Source organism: Erythrolamprus reginae, chromosome 7 (assembly GCF_031021105.1).
Source record: "Erythrolamprus reginae isolate rEryReg1 chromosome 7, rEryReg1.hap1, whole genome shotgun sequence".
Taxonomy (NCBI): Eukaryota; Metazoa; Chordata; class Lepidosauria; order Squamata; family Dipsadidae; genus Erythrolamprus; species Erythrolamprus reginae.
The window spans coordinates 8,145,709-8,166,763 of NC_091956.1; the positions used below are offsets into that span (position 1 = coordinate 8,145,709).

Here is a 21,055-nt window from a genome sequence, read left to right on the forward strand (position 1 = left end):
TATTTATATAAATATTTATATTTTCATTTATTTATAAAAGCACACTTTTTCTTTTTTGCCAGGGCCTGGGAACGAATGAGGCGACGTTGATCGAGATAGTGGCTTCCCGAAGCAGCAAGCAAATCAGAGAGATGAGTCAGGCTTACTATGCAGGTAAGAACTACTTTGGCTAGAATACATAGCAGCCAGGTAAATGCCTCTTCATTTCTCTGTATTCCACCCACCCCACCTGGAATGGAAATAATAATAATTTAATTAATAATAATAATAATAATTTAATTAATAATAATAATAATAATTTATTAGATTTGTATGCCACCCCTCTCCGAAGACTTGGGACGGCTCACAATGTAATGACAATACCATACAGTACAAATCTAATATTAAAAAATTAAAAAACTAATATAAAATAACATTATTATAAAAAAATACATCTACTACACAGTCATACACACTCAACCCAACTAGTCATAATACAGGAGTCAGAAAAAAAGGGGGGGGGCATCATTAATTCCCCAACGCCTGGTGACATTTTGTGGAAGGCGAGGAGGGTAGGGGCAGTTCGAATCTCTGGGGAGAGTTGATTCCAAATGACCGCCTCTTCACTTGTACCTCACTGCGGCCAGTAAGGGCCCACAGAGTCAGCCTTCTCCACGTCCCATCCGCCAAACAATGTTGGTTGGCGGGACCTCGGGGAAGAGCCTTCTTTGTGGCGGCTCCAGTGAAGAACTACCAAAAATTTTACTACCACACTGTGGGCGTGGCTTATGCAGGACGCCCTGCATTTTCTTTCAACATCTTTCAGTGCAAATTGGGTGCCATTTTTGCTGGCTGAGGGTTGCAGGAGTTCGTTGTAGTTGAAAAACCGAGCTCGGGAGCCCCTTTTCTCCGGCAGAGCGCTCGAACCACCACAGGTGCCCCCAACGCGAGTGACATCGAGCTGGCCACACCCACTCTGGCCACGCCCACCCAGCTCCTCAAGATCAAACATTATGCGGCCCTCATTGAAATTGAGTTTGACACTCCTGAGGTAGATCGTGGCCTACGTCCACTCTAGCTTTTAATAATAATAATAATAATAATAATAATAATAATAATAATAATAATGTATTGGATTTGTATGCCGCCCCTCTCCGTAGACTCGGGGCGGCTAACAACAATGATAAAAACAGCATGTGACAATCCAATAATAAAACAACTAAAAACCCTTATTATAAAACCAAACATACACACAGACATACCATGCATAACTTGTAATGGCTTAGCGGGAAGGAATATCTCAACTCCCCCATGCCTGGCGGTATAAATGACTCTTGAGTAGTTTACGAAAGACAGGGAGGGTGGGGGCAATTCTAATCTCCGGGGGGAGTTGGTTCCAGAGGGCTGGGGCCGCCACAGAGAAGGCTCTTCCCCTGGGGCCCGCCAAACGACATTGCTTAGTCGACGGGACCCGGAGAAGGCCAACTCTGTGGGACCTTATCGGTCGCTGGGATTCATGCGGTAGCAGGCGGTTCCGGAGGTAGTCTGGTCCAAAGCCATGTAGGGCTTTAAAGCTCATGACCAACACTTTGAATTGTGACCAGAAACTGATCGGCAGCCAATGCAAGTTTAGTTTGATAAGTGGCCCTAGCCAAAGAACCTGTCGCCTTTCAAGAAGACGAATTGCCCAACTGCAGAGAGGCTGACCAAGATGGATTGGAAATTGAATGCAGCCAGCCCAGCGAAGCTTATAGCTGGAGTTGGTGTAGTTCTTTCAGAGCCGTGACATTGATTAATATCTAGAAGACGGATGTCTCTTCTCTTGGTCGAGGGTGTTGAAAACCCCAAGGGTGGGAATTAGAATCAAACCTGGTCCTGCTTCGCTGCATTGTAGACTAAGCTGAGCCAAGCAAATAAACCTGGACCGAAGAAGAAATTGATGGAGTCGTAATGAACCGGTCAGTGAACTTGCTGACATTGTGAGTGAAGGAAGGCAGGTTCACAGTTTGGTGAGGTCCTAGCAATTGGCTGCTTTGAGTGTTGTTCGGGGGTCATAATAAACATAATCATTCTAAACATGTTTAGAAGGGGTAGCGATTTCTGACAGTCTCAAAATGGATGAGCAGTGTGGTCGGGCAGTAGGAAAAGCAAGTAGGGTGCTTGGCTGCATAGCTCCATCACAAATTCACTATGAACAACCAGATGGCATGGGTGGACAGCCCTTAAGTAGGGCTTATTTTGTGCGTAGGGCTTACATTAGTTGCATAATATCCAGAATATCTCCGAGACCGCCTTCTGCCGCACGAATCCCAGCGACCGATTAGGTCCCACAGAGTGGGCCTTCTCCGGGTCCCGTCAACTAAACAATGTCGGTTGGCGGGCCCCAGGGGAAGAGCCTTCTCTGTGGTGGCCCCGGCCCTCTGGAACCAACTCCCCCCGGAGATTAGAACTGCCCCTACTCTCCCTGCCTTCCGTAAAGCTCTTAAAACCCACCTTTGTCGTCAGGCATGGGGGAACTGAAACACCTCCCCCGGCCACGTACAATTTATGTATGGTATGTTTGTGTGTGTGCTTGTTAATATAGTGGGGTTCTTTTTAAAACTATTTTAAATACTTAAATTTATTGAATTTATTTGGATTTGTACGATTGTTTATATTTTTTGTTGTGAGCCGCCCCGAGTTCGCGGAGAGGGGCGGCATACAAATCTAAATAATAATAATAATAATAATAATAATAATAATAATAATAATAATAATAATAATAATAATAATGTAAAACCACGCTAGGCCTTATTTTCAGGATAGATCTTATTTTCGGGAAAACAGGGTATCTGCCAACATTATCCAACCTTTATCTTAATAACACTCAAGAAGCTCAGCTTCGCAATTTCTGAGACAGCTTTATTTGTGATGGAAGTTGTACATCCATTATTACTGGAGAAGCCAGACTCTTATCTGCAAAGCTTAGAAGTACAGATTGCACGGAATAACCCTCTCGGTTATCTTGTTCCGTTGCTAAAGAGCTGATAGGAGGTTTATCTGTGGTTTGTTTTGCATAGCCTCTACAGGGCAGGGGTTGTTGTTTTTTTAAAGGTAACTTTTTGAGACGGAGGAGGAATTGATAAGCTAGATAACTAGACTCTTTGAAACATCCTTGTTTTGGGGATCAACAAGAGGGGAAGACATTGGAGAGGTTGGGAATGTTTTTAACAAGTTTTGTAGTGTTATTAGTTGTGCTTTAGCTAAGTATGTGTATTGCCTACTGTATATGGCTTGCTGTTATGCCCTTTGTTAAAAGGGCATTACAGTGATCCCCCGATTATCGCGAGGGTTCCGTTCCAAGACCCCTCGCGATAATCGATATTTCGGGATGTAGTGGTGCGGAAGTAAAAACACTATCTGCGCATGCGCGCCCCTTTTTCCATGGCCGCACATGCGCAGATGGTGGAGTTTGCGTGTGGGCGGCGGGGAAGACCCAGGGAAGGTTCCTTCGGCCGCCCAACAGCTGATCTGCTCCGCAGCGCGGCAGCAGTGAGGAGCCGAAGATGGGGTTTCCCCGTTGCCCAGGCAACGGGGAAACCCCATCTTCAGCTCCTCGCTGCTGCTGCGCTGCGGAGCAGATCAGCTGTTGGGCGGCTGAAGAACCTTCCCTGGGTCTTCCCGCCGCCCAGGCAAAGGGGAAACCCCAAGATCGCTTGCCGCTTGCCCGTTCGCTCCGCCCGCCCGGCTGCTCGCTTGCCGCTCGCTTGCAGCATGGCAGCAGCGAGGAGCCGAAGATGGGGTTTCCCCATTGCCCAGGCAACGGGGAAACCCCATCTTCGGCTCCTCGCTGCTGCCGCGCTGCCGAGCAGATCAGCTGGTGGGCGGCCGAAGGAACCTTCCCTGGGTGCCGCCCGCCGCTGGAGAGCAAGAGGGGGAGAGATAGAGAAAGAGAGAGAAGGAAAGAAAGAGATGAGAGAGGGAGGAAGAGAGTGTGAGAGAGGAAGAAGCAAGATAGAGAAAGAGAGAGAGAAAGAAAGATGAGAAAGGAAGGGAGTGATGTCATCGGGTGGAAAAATCACGATATAGCGTTTCGCAATGATCGAGATCGCGAAACTTGGCGGATCACTGTATAAATAAATGTTTATAGAAACATAGAAACATAGAAGACAGACGGCAGAAAAAGACCTCATGGTCCCTATAGTCTGCTCTTATACAATGCGATGGGAGAATTTAGAGAAATAAAAAAAGCAGCAATAGAAAGCGCTCAGGAAGTAATAGTTTTGGGTTGGAAGGATGCGACAAAATGGACAATGCAAAATTGGTATAGGTACATGGTGGACCATATTCAATTTGAAATGATGGATAAAAGGATAAATTCGGATAATGAAACTGAGTTGGGAAAACTGATGGGACGGTGGGACAAGGTAAGATGATATATGATGAGCAGAATCCGAGACCAACTACAAGAAATAAATTGGAATCACTCTATAACATGTAAATAGATATATTGCTCTTGGGTCAAGTGGACTATATAAGAAACACCCCCGATTTGGTGGTGGGGTATGTGTGTGTGTCTGGGTGGTGGGCACATTTCACTATGCACTGTTTTATGTTGTGTGTATTAAACTTGTTAAAAATTAATAAAAGTAATTTATATATATTTTTAAAGTATATAATCTAATCAGCCATTTGGGCAGAGTGTTAGTTACCCTTTTCTCACCTGAACGAGCGTCACTTAACTCGGTTCATTTTGGTTCCAGTTTATAGGTTCCCCATGATTGAAGCTGTCGGTTGGGACACATCTGGAGACACCAAAAGAACCTTCCTGGCCTTGCTGGAAGTAAGGACGTTTTTAACAAATTTGCGTAAATATTCTCATGGTTGCGTTGTGTGATTTATCTCATTGGAAGGCTCTTGTGTGTGATGCAACTACAGTGGTACCTCATCTTACGAACGCCTCTTCTAACGAACTTTTCAAGATACGAACCCGGTGTTTAAGATTTTTTTGCCTCTTCTTCCGAACTATTTTCACCTTACGAACCCAAGCAGCTGCTGGGATGAAGGGGTTTCTTTTTTTCCCCTTTTTTGAAGAAAGAAAAGGGAGGGGCAGCTTGGAGGAGTAAAGATTTTGCATGCTTGCAAAAGCACTGAAACGGTGTCTTTTTAAGAAAGAAAAGGGAGGGGCAGCTTGGAGGAGTAAAGATTTTGCATGCTTGCAAAGGCACTGAAACGGTGTCTTTTTAAGAAAGAAAAGGGAGGGGCAGCTTGGAGGAGTAAAGATTTTGCAGAGAACAGCGTGCTTGCGGAGGCACTGAAAGGGTGTCTTTTGAAAAAAGAAAAGGGAGGGGCGCCCCCCTTGCCTTTCTTCCTTCCCACTCACCGTTTAGCCTAGCCTTGCTTCTTCCACCCACCCCCTTTAGCTGCTCCTCCCTGCCCTCTGTTCGCCTCCCTTCTAAAGTTTGGGATTTTCCTGAAGGATTTGCAGGCATTATTTGCTTTTACATTGATTCCTATGGGAATCATTGTTTCATCTTACGAACTTTTCACCTTACGAACCTCCTCCTGGAACCAATTAAGTTCGTATGATGAGGTACCACTGTATTCACAAATGAATTAATGGAGTCCGTTTTCCACTGTCCTTTTTGGTATGCACAACAAAAGAAACCCCTGGGACAATTTTCACCCCCATTACTGAGAGTAAAACTTTATGAGCGACCCATAGAGGTGCAGAAGAAGGAAGGCTGGTTACGAGATTTTGGCACGAATAGAATAGGGTAGAGTAGAATATAGAATAGAATAGAATAGAAAATAGAATAGAATAGAACAGAACAGAATATAGAACAGAATAGAATTGAATTGAATATAAAATAGAGAATAGAATATTTGGTCTAGGGTTCAAAATTGGTTGAAAGAAATGTTAAATTATCAATTGGAAATGAAACCGGAAATGTATCTTTTGGGAATAATCAGAGGACAACATAGCAAGGAAGATTACTATTTGATAACACATATATTAACATCAGCAAGGTTGGTGTTTGCACGAACTTGGAAAAAAGAAAATAGTATACCAAATGAAGAAATGGTGATTAGGAAAATGTTAGACTGTGCTAAATTAAGTAAATTAACATATGAATTACAGAATAAACAAAATAAGGACTGCTATATAGTTTGGGGAAAAGTATATAGTTGGATAGAAAAGAAAAAAGAATTGAGCTAACATTTAAGGGGAAAAAATGAATTAATAGAAGCAGAATTGTAAAGTATAAAATATTAAGCAATTCGTATTCTTGTATATAAGTGTGTCTATATGTCTTGTTTTGTTTGTTTATAATAAAAAAATAAAAAATAGAGAATACAATAGAATAGAAAATAGAGAAAAGAATAGAATATTTATTTTATTTTATTTATTTATTTATTTATTTTATTTATTTATTTAGTCCAATACACAATGAGGGTTTTAGTGGGTATATATCTATATACACATAGTAAAATACATGATGAAGGTTATAGAGGAGATACTCATAGTAAAATATATCTAAGAAATAATAGAAAAGAAGGTATAGTAATAGAACATATCAATGAAAGAGTAGAAGAAGAGATATAGGAATAGAAGAAAGGTATAGGAGATATAGGAGAGCAATAGGACAGGGGACGGAAGGCACTCTAGTGCACTTGTACTCGCCCCTTACTGACCTCTTAGGAATCTGGATAGGTCAACCGTAGATAATCTAGGGGTAAAGTGTTGGGGGTTTGGGGATGACACTATGGAGTCAGGTAATGAGTTCCACGCTTCAACAACTCGGTTACTAAAGTCATATTTTTTACAGTCAAGTTTGGAGCGGTTAATATTAAGTTTAAATCTGTTGTGTGCTCTTGTGTTGTTGTGGTTGATGCTGAAGTAGAATATAGAATAGCTGGGAAGAGCTGGGAAGAGCTTTGGCACCTGTTTAGGGCTGGAAAGAAACTTTTGAAGCAAGTAGAGCAATGGAAAAAAAACCCTGCAAAGACTTAGGGATAGAAAAATATTCTCCAGAGAGAGTAACAATGAAAGAGTCTGCAAGGTAAGAGCTGGGAAGATCGTTAGTTCCTTGTTAGGGCTGGGGGAAAAAACTTTGAAAAAGCTACATACAGTGTATAAGACATGCCCAATTTTCCAGCCTCTTTTAGGGAGGGAAAGGCTTTGGGAAGGGCTCGTGCTGATGTGTTACTTAATTTGGGTGCTCGTATTAAGCTCATGTCTTTCTTCTTCTTTTCAGGCCAAAAGAGACGACAGTACACAGGCCCATGAAGACGTAGCAAAGAACGAAGCACAGGTAATCCCAGGCAAAACTCACTTAAAGTACTGTACGTCTCACTTAGCAACAGAAATTTGGGGTTGAGTTGTGGTCGTAAACCGAGGACTACCTGTATTTTAAACTGGCATAAAATGTTACCTTTGGGGGGGGGGTTCCAGGATTAGAATAACATTCCATATTTTTGGATCACGGACTAGCCCAGTGCTTCTCAATTATTTTCTGTTACACCCACCCCCACCCCCCGAAGAAGAAATAAACATTTCATGCCCCCACAAATCTCAGCCAGGACAATTGTTGGCAATATTCAGCAACTCAATCTGTATAGTCTGGAGGACAGAAGGAAAAGGGGGGACATGATCGAAACATTTAAATATGTCAAAGGGTTAAATAAGGTACAGGAGGGAAGTGTTTTGAATAGGAAAGTGAACACAAGAAAAAGGGGACACAATCTGAAGTTAGTTGGGGGAAAGATTTAAAGCAACATGAGAAAATATTATTTTACTGAAAGAGTAGTAGATGCTTGGAACAAACTTCCAGCAGACGTGGTTGGTAAATCCACAGTAACTGAATTTAAACATGCCTGGGATAAACATATATCCATTGTAAGATAAAATACAGGAAATAGTATAAGGGCAGACTAGATGGACCATGAGGTCTTTTTCTGCCGTCAGTCTTCTATGTTTCTATGATCGTTCCCACCCCCCCAAAAAAACCCGAGTTGGCTTGTCTGCCAAAAATGAAGAGTCTTAGCAGCCGGATTTAAGCTGACTATCTCAGAAAGCCTTGTATAAACAATTGGCATAATAATTGCCGCCCCGAGTTTTCGGAGAGGGGCGGCATACAAATCTAATAAATTATTGTTGTTGTTGTTGTTATTATTATTATTATTATTATTATCATTATTATGTCAGTACAACACAGCAAACGAGATCACTATGCTGGATTTCGTATTTCATCACCAGTCGGGCGCTTCCCAAGCACCTAGGACTGCGTGATGTAGCGGCAAATTATGTTTGCCGATCCCAGTAAAGCGGCCTTTTGCAATAGACAGATGGAGATTTTGTCAATTCCGATGGTTTTCAAATGTCCGCTGAGATCCTTTGGCACTGCGTCCAGCATGCCAAGGACCATTGGGACCACTTTCACTGGCTTATGCCAGAGTCGTTGCAGATCGATTTTTAGATCTTCGTATTTCACTAATTTCTCTAGCTGCTTCTCCTCAATTCTGCTGCCTCCTGGGATTGCGATGTCGATGATCCATACTTTCTTTTTCTCCACGATCACAATGTCTGGTGTGTTATGCTTCAGAATTCGGTCAGTCTGGAGTCGGAAGTCCCACAGTAGTTTTGCTTGCTCATTTTCGACCACTTTTTCGGGCTTATGATCCCACCAGTTCTTTGCCACTGGTAAATGGTAATTCCGGCACAAGTTCCAGTGGATCATCTGTGCCACAGCATCGTGTCTATGCTTGTGGTCCGTCTGTGCGATCTTTTTGCAGCAGCTGAGTATGTGATCCATTATTATTATTATTATTATTATTATTATTATTATTATTATTATCATCATCATCATCATCATCATCATCATCATCATCATTATTAATTGCCCAGAGTACCTTATTTGAAATATTGCAGGGGGAATAGCAAAATACCAGGCCCTTTTACGCTCCTTCAATATTCTTTTTTCTAGATCCTGTACAGTGCCGGTGAGAAGAGATTGGGAACGGATGAGACCAAATTCATTGAGATTCTGAGCACCAGCAGCTTTGCTCAACTCAAACTCAGTAAGAAAGGGGTGGACTTCTACAGCAGTGGTTCTCAACCTGAGGGTCGGGACCCCTTTGGGGTTCGAACATCTGTTTCGCTAAGACCATGTGAAAAGACAAATTTCCCACAGTGTTAGGAACTAAAGCTTCTATTCTGGTGCCTTGGGACATATCTTTACAATCCGACCAATCAGGTGTTTGCAGTGGGGGTGTCCCTCTGACCTTCCTGCCAATCGGCTTCAAGCTCTGTTGGGAGAATTGGCGCTGGACTTAGGGTTGGGGGTCATCACAACATGAGGAACTGTATTAAGGGGTCGCGGCATTGGAAAGGTTGAGATCCATTGTTCTACAGTAAAAAAATTAAACCGATTAGCTGTTCTCCCGTAACACTAACTGTAATTTTGTTGTCTTAAATCTGTGACTTGTTTTCAACTAACATTTGGCCTTTGGATCCAAAAATAACCACAGTTTTTGTCTATCACGTCAACTTTTTAAGATACAGGATACCCTCAAAAGCCATCCAAATTGTGCATATGGTAGTCCTTGAGTTACAACAGTTGGCTTAGTGGCCATTCAAAGTTATAACAGCACTGGGGGAAAAGTGACACGGCCATTTTTAACAACATGGTCATGTAATCCAAATTCAAAAGTGACTTTTGGCCGTTTTTAACAACTTGTGACTGTGGCCATATCCCCATTCACATCCACATTCTCATAAGGTATAGAACATTTTTTTGACATGGTAGAAGAAAACTAACTACAATTTTGAAACCAGCATGCCTAATTAACTATAAAAAAGCTCAAAAATCAAACTCAACAGAAATTGTGTTACAAATTGTCCCCCGGTGTAATTAGCTGTGGTGGCGCAGTGGTTAGAATGCAGTATTGCAGACATTCCGCTGCCGGCAGTTCGATCCTGACTAGCTGAACAGTGCGGTCAGGCGGTAGGGAAAGCAAGTAGAATGCTTGGCTGCATAGCTAGAGGTATAACAAGCAGGAAGAGGGAGATTGTGATCCCGCTGTATAGAGCGCTGGTGAGACCTCATTTGGAATACTGTGTTCAGCTCTGGAGACCTCACCTACAAAAAGATATTGACAAAATTGAACGGGTCCAAAGACGGGTTACAAGAATGGTGGGGTAGATGGATGGATGGAGAGAGAGAGAGAGAGAGAGAGAGAGATGAGATAGATAGATAGATAGATAGATAGATAGATAGATAGATAGATAGATAGATAGATGATAGATAGATAGATGATAGATAGGTAGATAGATAGATAGATAGATAGATAGATAGATAGATAGATAGAAAAGAAGATATAAATGAATAGGTTAGATGGATGGATGGATGGAGAGAGAGAGAGAGAGATGAGATAGATAGATAGATAGATAGATAGATAGATAGATAGATAGAAAAGAAGATATAAATGAATAGGTTAGATGGATGGATGATTGGAGAGAGAGAGAGAGAGAGATGAGATAGATAGATAGATAGATAGATAGATAGATAGATAGATAGATGATAGATAGATAGATAGATAGATAGATAGATAGATAGATGATAGATAGATAGATAGATAGATGATAGATAGATAGATGATAGATAGATAGATAGATGATAGATAGATAGAAAGATGATAGATAGATAGATAGATAGATAGATAGATAGATAGATAGATAGATAGATAGATAGATAGATAGATAGATAGGCTTTTGTTCAGCCATCTTAAAAGTACGTGCAGTAATTGTTCTATCTTTCTCAAAGCTTTTCAGGAGTACGAGAAACTCAGTGGACACCGGATGGAGGACAGTGTGCTTAACGAAACATCGGGCGATTTTGCTCAATTGCTTTTGGCCGTAGGTAAGGGAAGCGTGAGATGGTCTTGCGAGTATGTGCGTATTTGTACGCTATTATTCGGAATCTTCTAAATCTCATGGAGGGCTGATCTCTTTCCCTATATACAATGCATAGAGATAGAGGTGTGTGTGTTATATGTGTATTGTGTATGGTGGGGGGTATTTTTTTTGTGTGTGTATACAGTGGTACCTCTACTTAAGAACTTAACTCGTTCCGTGACCAGGTTCTTAAGTAGAAAAGTTCTTAAGTAAAGCAATTTTTCCCATAGGAATCAATGTAAAAGCAAATAATGCATGCAAACCCATTAGGAAAGAAATAAAAGCTTGGAATTTGGGTGGGAGGAGGAGGAGGAAGAAGAGGAAAAGGAGAGTCGCTGTCGAAGGAAGAAGGTGAGGGGAGGGGAATAAAAAAAAATCCAAAACTTTAAGGCTTAAAAAAAAAAAGAGGGACTCTGAGGCGGCGAGGAGGAGCAGGCGCCTCCCGTACACCCAGCACGAGGCTGCCTCCCATACACTGCGCCAGAGAGAGAAACCCAGGGGGAATGGCAGGAATTTGGCCGGGCCTTCGTGCAACTCTCAAATTTTCTAGGAATTTTTTTCTGGCTCGTGTTCTTAAGTAGAAAATGGTTCTTAAGAAGAGGCAAAAAAATCTTGAACACCCAGTTCTTATCTGTAAAAGTTCTTAAGTAGAGGCGTTCTTAGGTAGAGGTACCACCTCGAGGTTCGACTACTGTAATGCTCTCTACATGGGGCTACCTTTGAAGAGTGTTCGGAAACTTCAGATCGCGCAGAATGCAGCTGCAAGAGCAATCATGGGCTTCCCTAGGTATGCCCATGTTACACCAACACTCCGCAGTCTGCATTCGTTGCCGATTAGTTTCCGGTCACAATTTAAAGAAAGTGTTGGTTATGACCCATAAAGCCCTTCATGGCACTGGACCAGAATATCTGCAAGACCGCCTTCTGCCGCACGAATCCTAGCGGTCGGTTAGGTCCCACAGAGTTGGCCTTCTCCGGGTCCCGTCGACTAAACAATGTCATTTGGCGGGACCCAGGGGAAGCGCCTTCTCTGTGGTGGCCTCGACCCTCTGGAACCAGCTCCCCCGGAGATTAGGATTGCCCCCACCCTCCTTGCCTTTCGTAAACTTCTTAGAACCCACCTCTGCCATCAGGCATGGGGGAACTGAGACATCTCCCCTTGCCTGTGTAGTTTTATGTATGGTATGTTTGTGTGTATGCTTTTTAAATAGTGGGGCTTTTAGACTTTTAATATTATATTTGTTATTTTAGACTTTTAATATTAGATTTGTTATTTTAGACTTTTAATATTAGATTTGTTACTGTATATTGTTTTATCACTGCTGTGAGCCGCCCCGAGTCTGCAGAGAGGGGCGACATACAAATCTAATCAATCAATCAATCAATCAATCAATCAATCCACTGTATTTGGTAGGCAGATTTCCCCCCTATTTTTCTCCCCCAAAACTAAGGTGCGTCTTATACTCTGAAAAATACGGTAATCTTAAACTATGTAAAAGGAAGGATATGTTTCCACACTCACCCCGCTCCAAAATGTAATTTTCCAAAAAGGGGACGGCCGATTACATTTTGATAGATGCTTTGGCTCGTTATCGAGTGACAATCTGCCCAAAACCACTCTGCAAATGTAAATATAAAAATTATGCACAAGAGGGTTGTAATAAGGAAACCGTGCAAATGATTGCAATCAAGAACAAGCCCTCGGGTTAATATTGTATTTATTTACAGATTTAATTGTTAGATGTACTTCCCATTCCTTGTTCATGCATTTAATCGGTGGGATGATTTGCAAAGGCTTAAATAATTTAACAGGATGTTTTTCTGTGTTGTACAGTGGTACCCCTACCTAAGAAAGCCTCTAATTAAGAACTTTTCTAGATAAGAACCAAGTTTTATTTATTTATTTGTCAAACAATTATAGAGTGATAATTTGTACATATGAAATGTAAGATAAGTAATGATAAAAAGTAGACAAGAGGACAGGGACGGTAGGCACAATGGTGCGCTTATGCACACCCCTTAAGTTCAAGTGTTCAAGATTTTTTTGCCTCTTCTTAAGAACCATTTTCTACTTAAGAATTCGAGCCCGGAAAAATTTCCCAGGAAATTTGAGAGCGGCACAAAGGCCCAGCCGATTTCCTGACATTCCCCCTTTAATCTCGGCCATCTCAGGCTTTTCTGGGCTGCCAGAGGAGCCTTTCGGTGGCACTTAAGGAGGCTTTGGCAGTCCAGAGCAAACAAAGCATTTCCCTTTCTCTGGGCGCTTGGAGAGGGAATAAACTTCTGCCAGCGCCCAGAGAAAAGAAACACTCCCTTTGCTCTGGGCAGCGACTGTCCTTGGCTGCATAGCTAGAGGTAGGAGGGAGATTGTGATCCCCTTATATAGAGTGCTGGTGAGACCCCATTTGGAATACTGTGTTCAGTTCTGGAGACCTCACCTACAAAAATATATTGACAAAATTGAACAGGTCCAAAGACGGGCTACAAGAATGGTGGAAGGTCTTAAGCATAAAACGTATCAGGAAAGACTTAATGAACTCAATCTGTATAGTCTGGAGGACAGAAGGAAAAGGGGGGACATGATCAAAACATTTAAATATGTTAAAGGGTTAAATAAGGTTCAGGAGTGAAGTGTTTTTAATAGGAAAGTGAACACAAGAACAAGGGAACACAATCTGAAGTTAGTTGGGGGAAAGATCAAAAGCAACGTGAGAAAATATTATTTCACTGAAAGAGTAGTAGATCCTTGGAACAAACTTCCAGCAGACGTGGTTGGTAAATCCACAGTAACTGAATTTAAACATGCCTGGGATAAACATATATCCATTGTAAGATAAAATACAGGCAATAGTATAAGGGCAGACTAGATGGACCATGAGGTCTTTTTCTGCCTTCAGTCTTCTATGTTTCTATGTTTCTCTTCTTCTTCCTCCTCCTCCCACCCAAATTCCAAGCTTTTATTTCTTTCCCAATGGGTTTGCATGCATTATTTGCTTTTACATTGATTCCTATGGGAAAAATTGCTTCTACTTACTAACTTTTCTACTTAAGAACCTGGTCACAGAACAAATTAAGTTCTTAAGTGGAGGTACCAATGTATTCCAATCCTGCGCAAAATATAGCCAGATAGCATAAAAGACTTATTTATGTTCAATTCTGGTTTTCCTCTCTTTTTTTAGTTAAGTGTGTAAACAACACCCCTGCCTTCTTTGCTGAAAAGCTGAACAAATCCATAAAGGTAAGAGAGTTATGAAGTTGTTTTGCCCAAAGTCAGGTCATCCCAAACCACCAGAACCTGCATTATTGGTGCTTGAATTATTAGCTGGCAATTATTTACAATTTCAAGAAAGTTTCCCTCGAGGTAAATGTTCTGACATTAGGCATTTTCTAATCATGAAGCAAACTCCTTGTCGTGATAAAAAACCCTTTTTATTAAGTTATTGTGAATTCTTCTCGTTCACGTCCAGCAAAGTCTTTCAAGGGTAAGTTTACCTGTACAGTGACTATTGCAGTAATGAAAAATAAATTAATCTTCAACCCATCTCAGATTTATGATCTTTGCGGGTCTGTAAAGCGATGGAAAGTAAGAGTGTAAGCCCAGTCAGGACTTTATTTAGCAACCGTTTCGCTTAATGACCAAGTTGTAGCCCCCAAAATTACGGAAGGCTGCTTTTGATGGTTATAGATAAAACTGGGCATAAATACTTATATATTTTCGGAACCATCATTTATTAGGGATCCGCAGTTTTAAAATACTGTGTTGGTATGTCTCGGTATAGCTAGGCTATGAGACCTTTGACATACACTGAGCAGAGAATTTTAACAGAGTGTGGATGTGTGGTAAAGCCAAAGAAAAAAAAGACACAGACTTAGTTATGCTTAATAAGTACTATTTACATATACAAAATAGAAACAATCCATAACAAGCACTAAGCAAATACACTCCCCCCTCAAGGCAAAGCAAAAACGAATGAGCGTTAAAGCATCATTGAGGGAAGGAGTACTGGCGCCCTCTTATGGCGAACCAGCCCAAAATATTTAAAGTGATAGTACAAGATACTACAATAGGTAGTTTACAATGGCAAACCCTAACAACCATGTACCTTGTACTAACATACTGGTTTCAAATACTGAGCTGGGGTGGTGCAGTGGTTAGAGTGCAGCTCTGCAGGCTACTTCAACTACCTACTAGCTGTAGTTCAGCAGTTCAAATCTCACCACCGGTTCAAGGCTGACTCAGCCTTCCATCCTTCCAAGGTTGGTAAAATGAGGACCCAGATTTTGGGGGACAAGAGGCTGATTCTGTAAACCGCTTACAAAGGACTGTAAAATAATAGAATAGAATAGAATTTAATTGGCCAAGTGTGATTGGACACACAAGGAATTTGTCTTTGAATAAATAGAATAGAATTTTATTGGCCAACTGTGATTGGACACACAAGGAATTTGTCTTTGAATAGAATAGAATAGAATTTTATTGGCCAAGTGTGATTGGACACACAAGGAATTTGTCTTTGAATAGAATAGAATAGAATTTTATTGGCCAAGTGTGATTGGACATACAAGGAATTTGCCTTTGAATAGAATAGAATAGAATTTTATTGGCCAAGTGTGATTGGACACACAAGGAATTTGTCTTTGAATAGAATAGAATTTTATTGACCAAGTGTGATTGGACACACAAGGAATTTGTCTTTGAATAGAATAGAACTTCATTGGCCAAGTGTGATTGGACACACAAGGAATTTGTCTTTGAATAAATAGAATAGAATTTTATTGTCCAAGTGTGATTGGACACACAAGGAATTTGTCTTGGTGCAGATGCTCTCAGCGTACATAAAAGAAAAAGAGACATTTGCCAAGAATCATGTGGTACAACACTTAGTGATTGTCATAGGGGTCAAATAAGCAATGAAGAAACAATCAATATTAATAAAAATCTTAGGACACAAGCAACAAGTTACAGTCATACCGTCCTAAGTTGGAGGAAACAGATGATAGGAATGATGAGAAAAACTAGTAGAAATAGAAGTGCAGATTTAGTAAATAGTCTGACAGGGTTGAGGGAATTATTTGTTTAGCAGAGTGATGGCGTTCGGGAAATAACTGTTCTTGTGTCTAGTTGTCTTGGTGTGGAGTGCTCTGTAGCGACGTTTTGAGGGTAGGAGTTGAAACAGTTTGAGTCCAGGATGTAATGGGTCAGTAAATAAAATCACTATGAAGCAGTATATAAGCTAAATTCTATTGATTAAATGTCATAACTCTTTGAGTTTTAAAAACTGATCTGCTCATGTTTGAGTCTCTGTTTGAGTCTCTGGTGCAAAAATATGTGTGCTCACGCACTCTGCATTTTGAGAAGCAGAGAATTTTAAAACTCCTAGTTAATAAGGGATTTCTTTACCCAACCACCCCTGTTTATAGGGACCTGGAACCGATGAACCCACTTTGACCAGAATTCTAGTGTCCAGGTCAGAAATTGATCTTCTGGATATTCGACAGGAATACAAGAAGCTCTTCGGAGAATCTCTCCATTCTGCTATTAGCGTAAGTACTTACAGTTTCTAGGCGAGGGTGATCCAATTGTAAGCTGTAAGTAAGGCAGGATGCTGGAGTAATCTGGCTCATTGTGAAGATTTTAAACACATAGACTTAGAAATGTGCGTGCAGCTCAATTTTTGCTACTGGTTTGATGGCATCAACTCTACCGGTAGGAACCCGCTACTAATCCTGCCCCACAGGGTCCACACAGGCTTAGGCCTAATCTGTGGTGGCCCCCTGGAAGCGGCCGCCAACTTCAGCACACCAATAATTCCCTGCAGTCATACAAAAATTATGGCTGCTTCTGTTGTAGCGCAGGGATGAACTGCTTTCTTCTGCTTCTCTCATGTGGCCTGTGTCCCCTGTTAATCCACTCCACATTACCAGGGAGGCTAGCTTTGTGTATTTGCGCCAACGGAAGATTGAGTTCATGAAGTCTTTCCTGATAAGTTTTATGCTTAAGACCTTCCACCATTCTTGTAGCCCGTCTTTGGACCCGTTCAATTTTGTCAATATCTTTTTGTAGGTGAGGTCTCCAGAACTGAACACAGTATTCCAAATGTGGTCTCACCAGCGCTCTATATAGCGGGATGACAATCTCCCTCTTCCTGCTTGTTATACCTCTAGCTATGCAACCAAGCATCCTACTTGCTTTCCCTACCGCCTGACTGCACTGTTCACCCATTTTGAGACTGTCAGAAATCACTACCCCTAAATTCTTCTCTTCTGAAGTTTTTGCTAACACAGAACTGCCAATGCAATACTCAGATTGAGGATTCCTTTTCCCCAAGTGCATTATTTTACATTTGGAAACATTAAACTGCAGTTTCCATTGCTTTGACCATTTGTCTAGTAGGCGATAAAAATGAGGCTTGTCTGTGGAATTGTGGAAGGGCTTGTAAGCTACTTGAATATAATGTTCCTCTTCCTGTTTTTATTGCAGTCAGATACTTCTGGGGATTATCGACGCACATTGCTCAAGATTTGTGCTGGAGATGACTGAAGACCCCAACTCTGGATGACAGCTCTCAATTCTGGCTGCTTTCACCAGTTCATAGAGCTTTTTAGATATATTTAAGCAAGGGTGTGAATTGCCACTCCTCCTTTCAATTATTTGTTAATTAGTTATCATATTAGACCAGTGTTTCCCAACCTTGGCAACTTGAAGATATTTGGACTTCAACTCCCAGAATTCCCCAGCCTGGCTGGGGAATTCTGGGAGTTGAAGTCCAAATACCTTCAAGTTGCCAAGGTTGGGAAACACTGTATTAGACAGATGTTTACTACACACAGTATCTTCAGGCCCTGGGTTGACACCGATTTCATTACACACTGCATATTTGGGATGAAGTCTGTACTCCCAGGCCAATAATCTACCAGAGGTTAACCAACCCTACAAAATTAGAATCTGGATGCTGTTAACATACAACACACAGTGTTTTGTGCGCGTCCAACGACTGCCGAGGGACAACTGTGTCTTGAACTGGGATTTTCTTGTGCTGTTCTTGAATCGCTCTTGTGTTGTTTTTTTGCGGTCCAGCTTTGCAAAAGGAGGTTCCTGTATCTTGCTTGCGACGCATAGCTACCTCAAATGATTTATTTGTATTCGAAATCTGAAAGTGCCTTAGGAAAAGAGATGTAAAGCCATGCTGTTGTTTAAGAAATCATTTGGAAAAAGTGCAAAGGACCACAAAGGAACATGAATCTAGAACCAACAACTGTTTGGTTTTCATTGGTTTTTGCTTCTGCTCATGCGCGGAAGCAAAGAAATGGCTGAAAATTGGCAAATCTCGTGCGCGTGGGAATCCTCGTGCAAAATTTCTTTTGCTGCGCATACACAGAAGCCAAATCTCAGGCCAACGGGTGTGCGCACCCCCAACAGTCCCGGCGAGGGCACCGGTAGCAGCCGGTAAGTCCATCGCCCACCTGCCTCAGGCCTTAAGTTTGACATCCTTGTGCTATGGCATCTCTGGGTTAAATGATTGAATTTGCCAACCAGGATGTGGTTGGTACATCCACAGTAACTGAGTTTAAACATTCCTGGGATAAACATACAGTAATCCCTCGCTACTTTGCGGTTCATCTTTCGCAGAATCGCTACTTCACGGGTTTTCAAAAGGGGCTAAAATCCATTGAAAATTTTAAATCCACGAAAAACTCATAAAATTCTCCCACAGTACTATTGTACTCTATTAAAGAAACTGGTAGGATATCCCATGTAGTTCCAGCTGAGAAACATTATAGAGTGACTGTTTCATGCAAAGGGTGGGTTTTAAAAGTCCAAATACTCGTTAAATACATTAAAAAATATCTTTCCTCTACTTCACGGAAATTCATTTTTTCACAGGTGGTCTTGGAACAGGAAAAACGAGGGATTACTGTATATCCATCCTAAGATAAAATACAGGAAATCGTATAAAATATAGGAAATAGTATAAAATAAATAGTATGAAATACACGAAATAGCAGACTAGATCAGTGTTTCCCAACCTTGGCAACTTGAAGATATCTGGACTTCAACTCCCAGAATTCCCTGGCTGGGGAATTCTGGGAGTTGAAGTCCAAATGTCTTCAAGTCAGTGTTCCCTCTAATTTTTTTGGGGGGTGGGCGGAAAAGTATAGTGTCTGAGCAGCAGTCCCTTCGGGACTGGGCAGCACAGAAATAAGAAATAAATAAACAAACAAACAAACAAACAAATAAAAAAACCACCCTGTTTTGCCTCAGAGAATTTCAAAATAAAATACTGTATTGTGTGTCTATAACAGTGAGCTCATAATAGGGCAAATCTATCAATATCAAAATGCAACTTAAATGGTTGAGCTAGTTTCAAACTAGATTTTGATTTTCTTTCTCTCTTCCTTACTCCCATTCTTTTTCTTTCTCTTTTCCTTCCTCTCTTTTTTCTATCTGTTTCTCTCTCTTCCTCTCTCTCTCCTTCCCTCTCGCTCTTTCCCTCTCGGCTTCTGGGCAGGTTTGGAAAACTCTGAGTTGATGATGATTTTTAAGTGAGCGATTGCTCACTGCTCAGCTTAGAGGGAACTATGCTTCAAGTTGCCAAGGTTGGGAAACACTGGACTAGATGGACCATGAGGTCTTTTTCTGCCGTCAATCTTCTATGTTTCTTTGTTTCTAAATTAACGCGGTGTTGAAAGCTGCTTGGGTTGAGTTTTCCTTCCTTGTCTGTAATTGCTGTCTTATTTCTGAGGATTTTTCTCTTGGCTGCTTTGAACCGGCAAAGGGTGGGAAGCGGCAAAGGATGGGCCCATGGGTCTGATTCATTCCCTGATTCATCTCTCCATCACTCTGACGCCTCCCTTGGCGGGCTGCCCTTTCTACCGGGACAAGCCAGTGGGGTTTTTTTTTCTCATGACATCCTTTCCTGCAAGGATTGAACAAGAGAGTGAGGAGGCAGACGGCAGGGAAGATAAGAATGCCGTGGAGACAACCCACGCCTTCCTTTGATCATCAAAGATGAGCGCAATCTGCTGACCACCAGGAAGGCCTCTCGGATTCTCCTTTAAAAATAAAATGTTGAAAGCAAATTTTGTGGCCTGGAATGTGTTCTGCCGGCACCCGTAATTTATTTATTTACTTATTTTGTCCAATACCCAATGAGGGTTTTAGTGGGTATATATCTATATGCACATAGTAAAATACATGATGAAGTTTATAGAGGAGATACTCATAGTAAAATATATCTAAGAAAGAATAAAAAAGAAGGTATAGTAATAGAACATATCAATGAAAGAATAGAAGAAGAGATATAGGAATAGAAGAAAGGTATAGGAGATATAGGAGAGCAATAGGACAGGGGACGGAAGGCACTCTAGTGCACTTGTACTCGCCCCTTACTGACCTCTTAGGAATCTGGATAGGTCAACCGTGGATAATCTAAGGGTAAAGTGTTGGGGGTTTGGGGATGACACTATGGAGTCTGGTAATGAGTTCCACACTTCGACAACTCGGTTACTGAAGTCATATTTTTTACAGTCAAGTTTGGAGGGGTTAATATCAAGTTTAAATCTGTTGTGTTTCTCTTGTGTTGTTGTGGTTGAAGCTGAAGCAGTCGCCGACAGGCAAGACATTGCAGCATATGATCTTGTGGGCAATACTTAGATCTTGTTTAAGGCGTCTTAGTTCTAGACTTTCTAGGCCCAGGATTGTTAGTCTAGTCTCGTAGGGTATTCTATTTCAAGTGGAGGAGTGTAGGGTTCTTCTGGTGAAGTATCTTTGGACATTTTCAAGGGTGTTAATGTCTGAGATGTGATATGGGTTCCAAACAGATGAGCTGTATTCGAGGATGGGTCTGGCGAAAGTTTTGTAAGCTCTGGTAAGTAGTGTGAGACTAATTACAGGGTAATTAGTCCAGAAAGACACACACCACACGATAGAAAGAAAACCCAAAAGTCTTTATCAACAGAAAAACAGAAACAGCTCCCTTTTTAAATGTCAAAGGGATTTTCTGGTACACACAAGGCACAGGTTAAATGCAATCCAATTGCTCACCCAATAATTGGGAAATTGAGTCCAATTTTAAAGTCCAGAAAGTCCACACACAATCTTGAACAGCACAAAAACCACGATCTTGACGAAACAATGAA

General features: G+C 41.4%; 1 protein-coding gene across 1 annotated transcript in view; it reads left to right on the plus strand.

Moving 5' to 3' along the window:
- The window catches only part of ANXA3 (annexin A3), a 41,683-nt gene extending 21,687 nt beyond the window's left edge, over positions 1-19,996 (plus strand). Inside the window, exons 6-13 of the mRNA XM_070756925.1 lie at positions 63-153; positions 4,722-4,801; positions 7,218-7,274; positions 8,946-9,039; positions 10,785-10,880; positions 14,095-14,153; positions 16,337-16,459; positions 17,397-19,996. Coding sequence (XP_070613026.1) covers positions 63-153; positions 4,722-4,801; positions 7,218-7,274; positions 8,946-9,039; positions 10,785-10,880; positions 14,095-14,153; positions 16,337-16,459; positions 17,397-17,456 — 660 coding nt within the window. The 3' untranslated portion in view covers positions 17,457-19,996. The remainder of the gene's footprint in view (positions 1-62; positions 154-4,721; positions 4,802-7,217; positions 7,275-8,945; positions 9,040-10,784; positions 10,881-14,094; positions 14,154-16,336; positions 16,460-17,396) is intronic.
- The last annotated feature ends 1,059 nt before the right edge of the window (positions 19,997-21,055 follow it).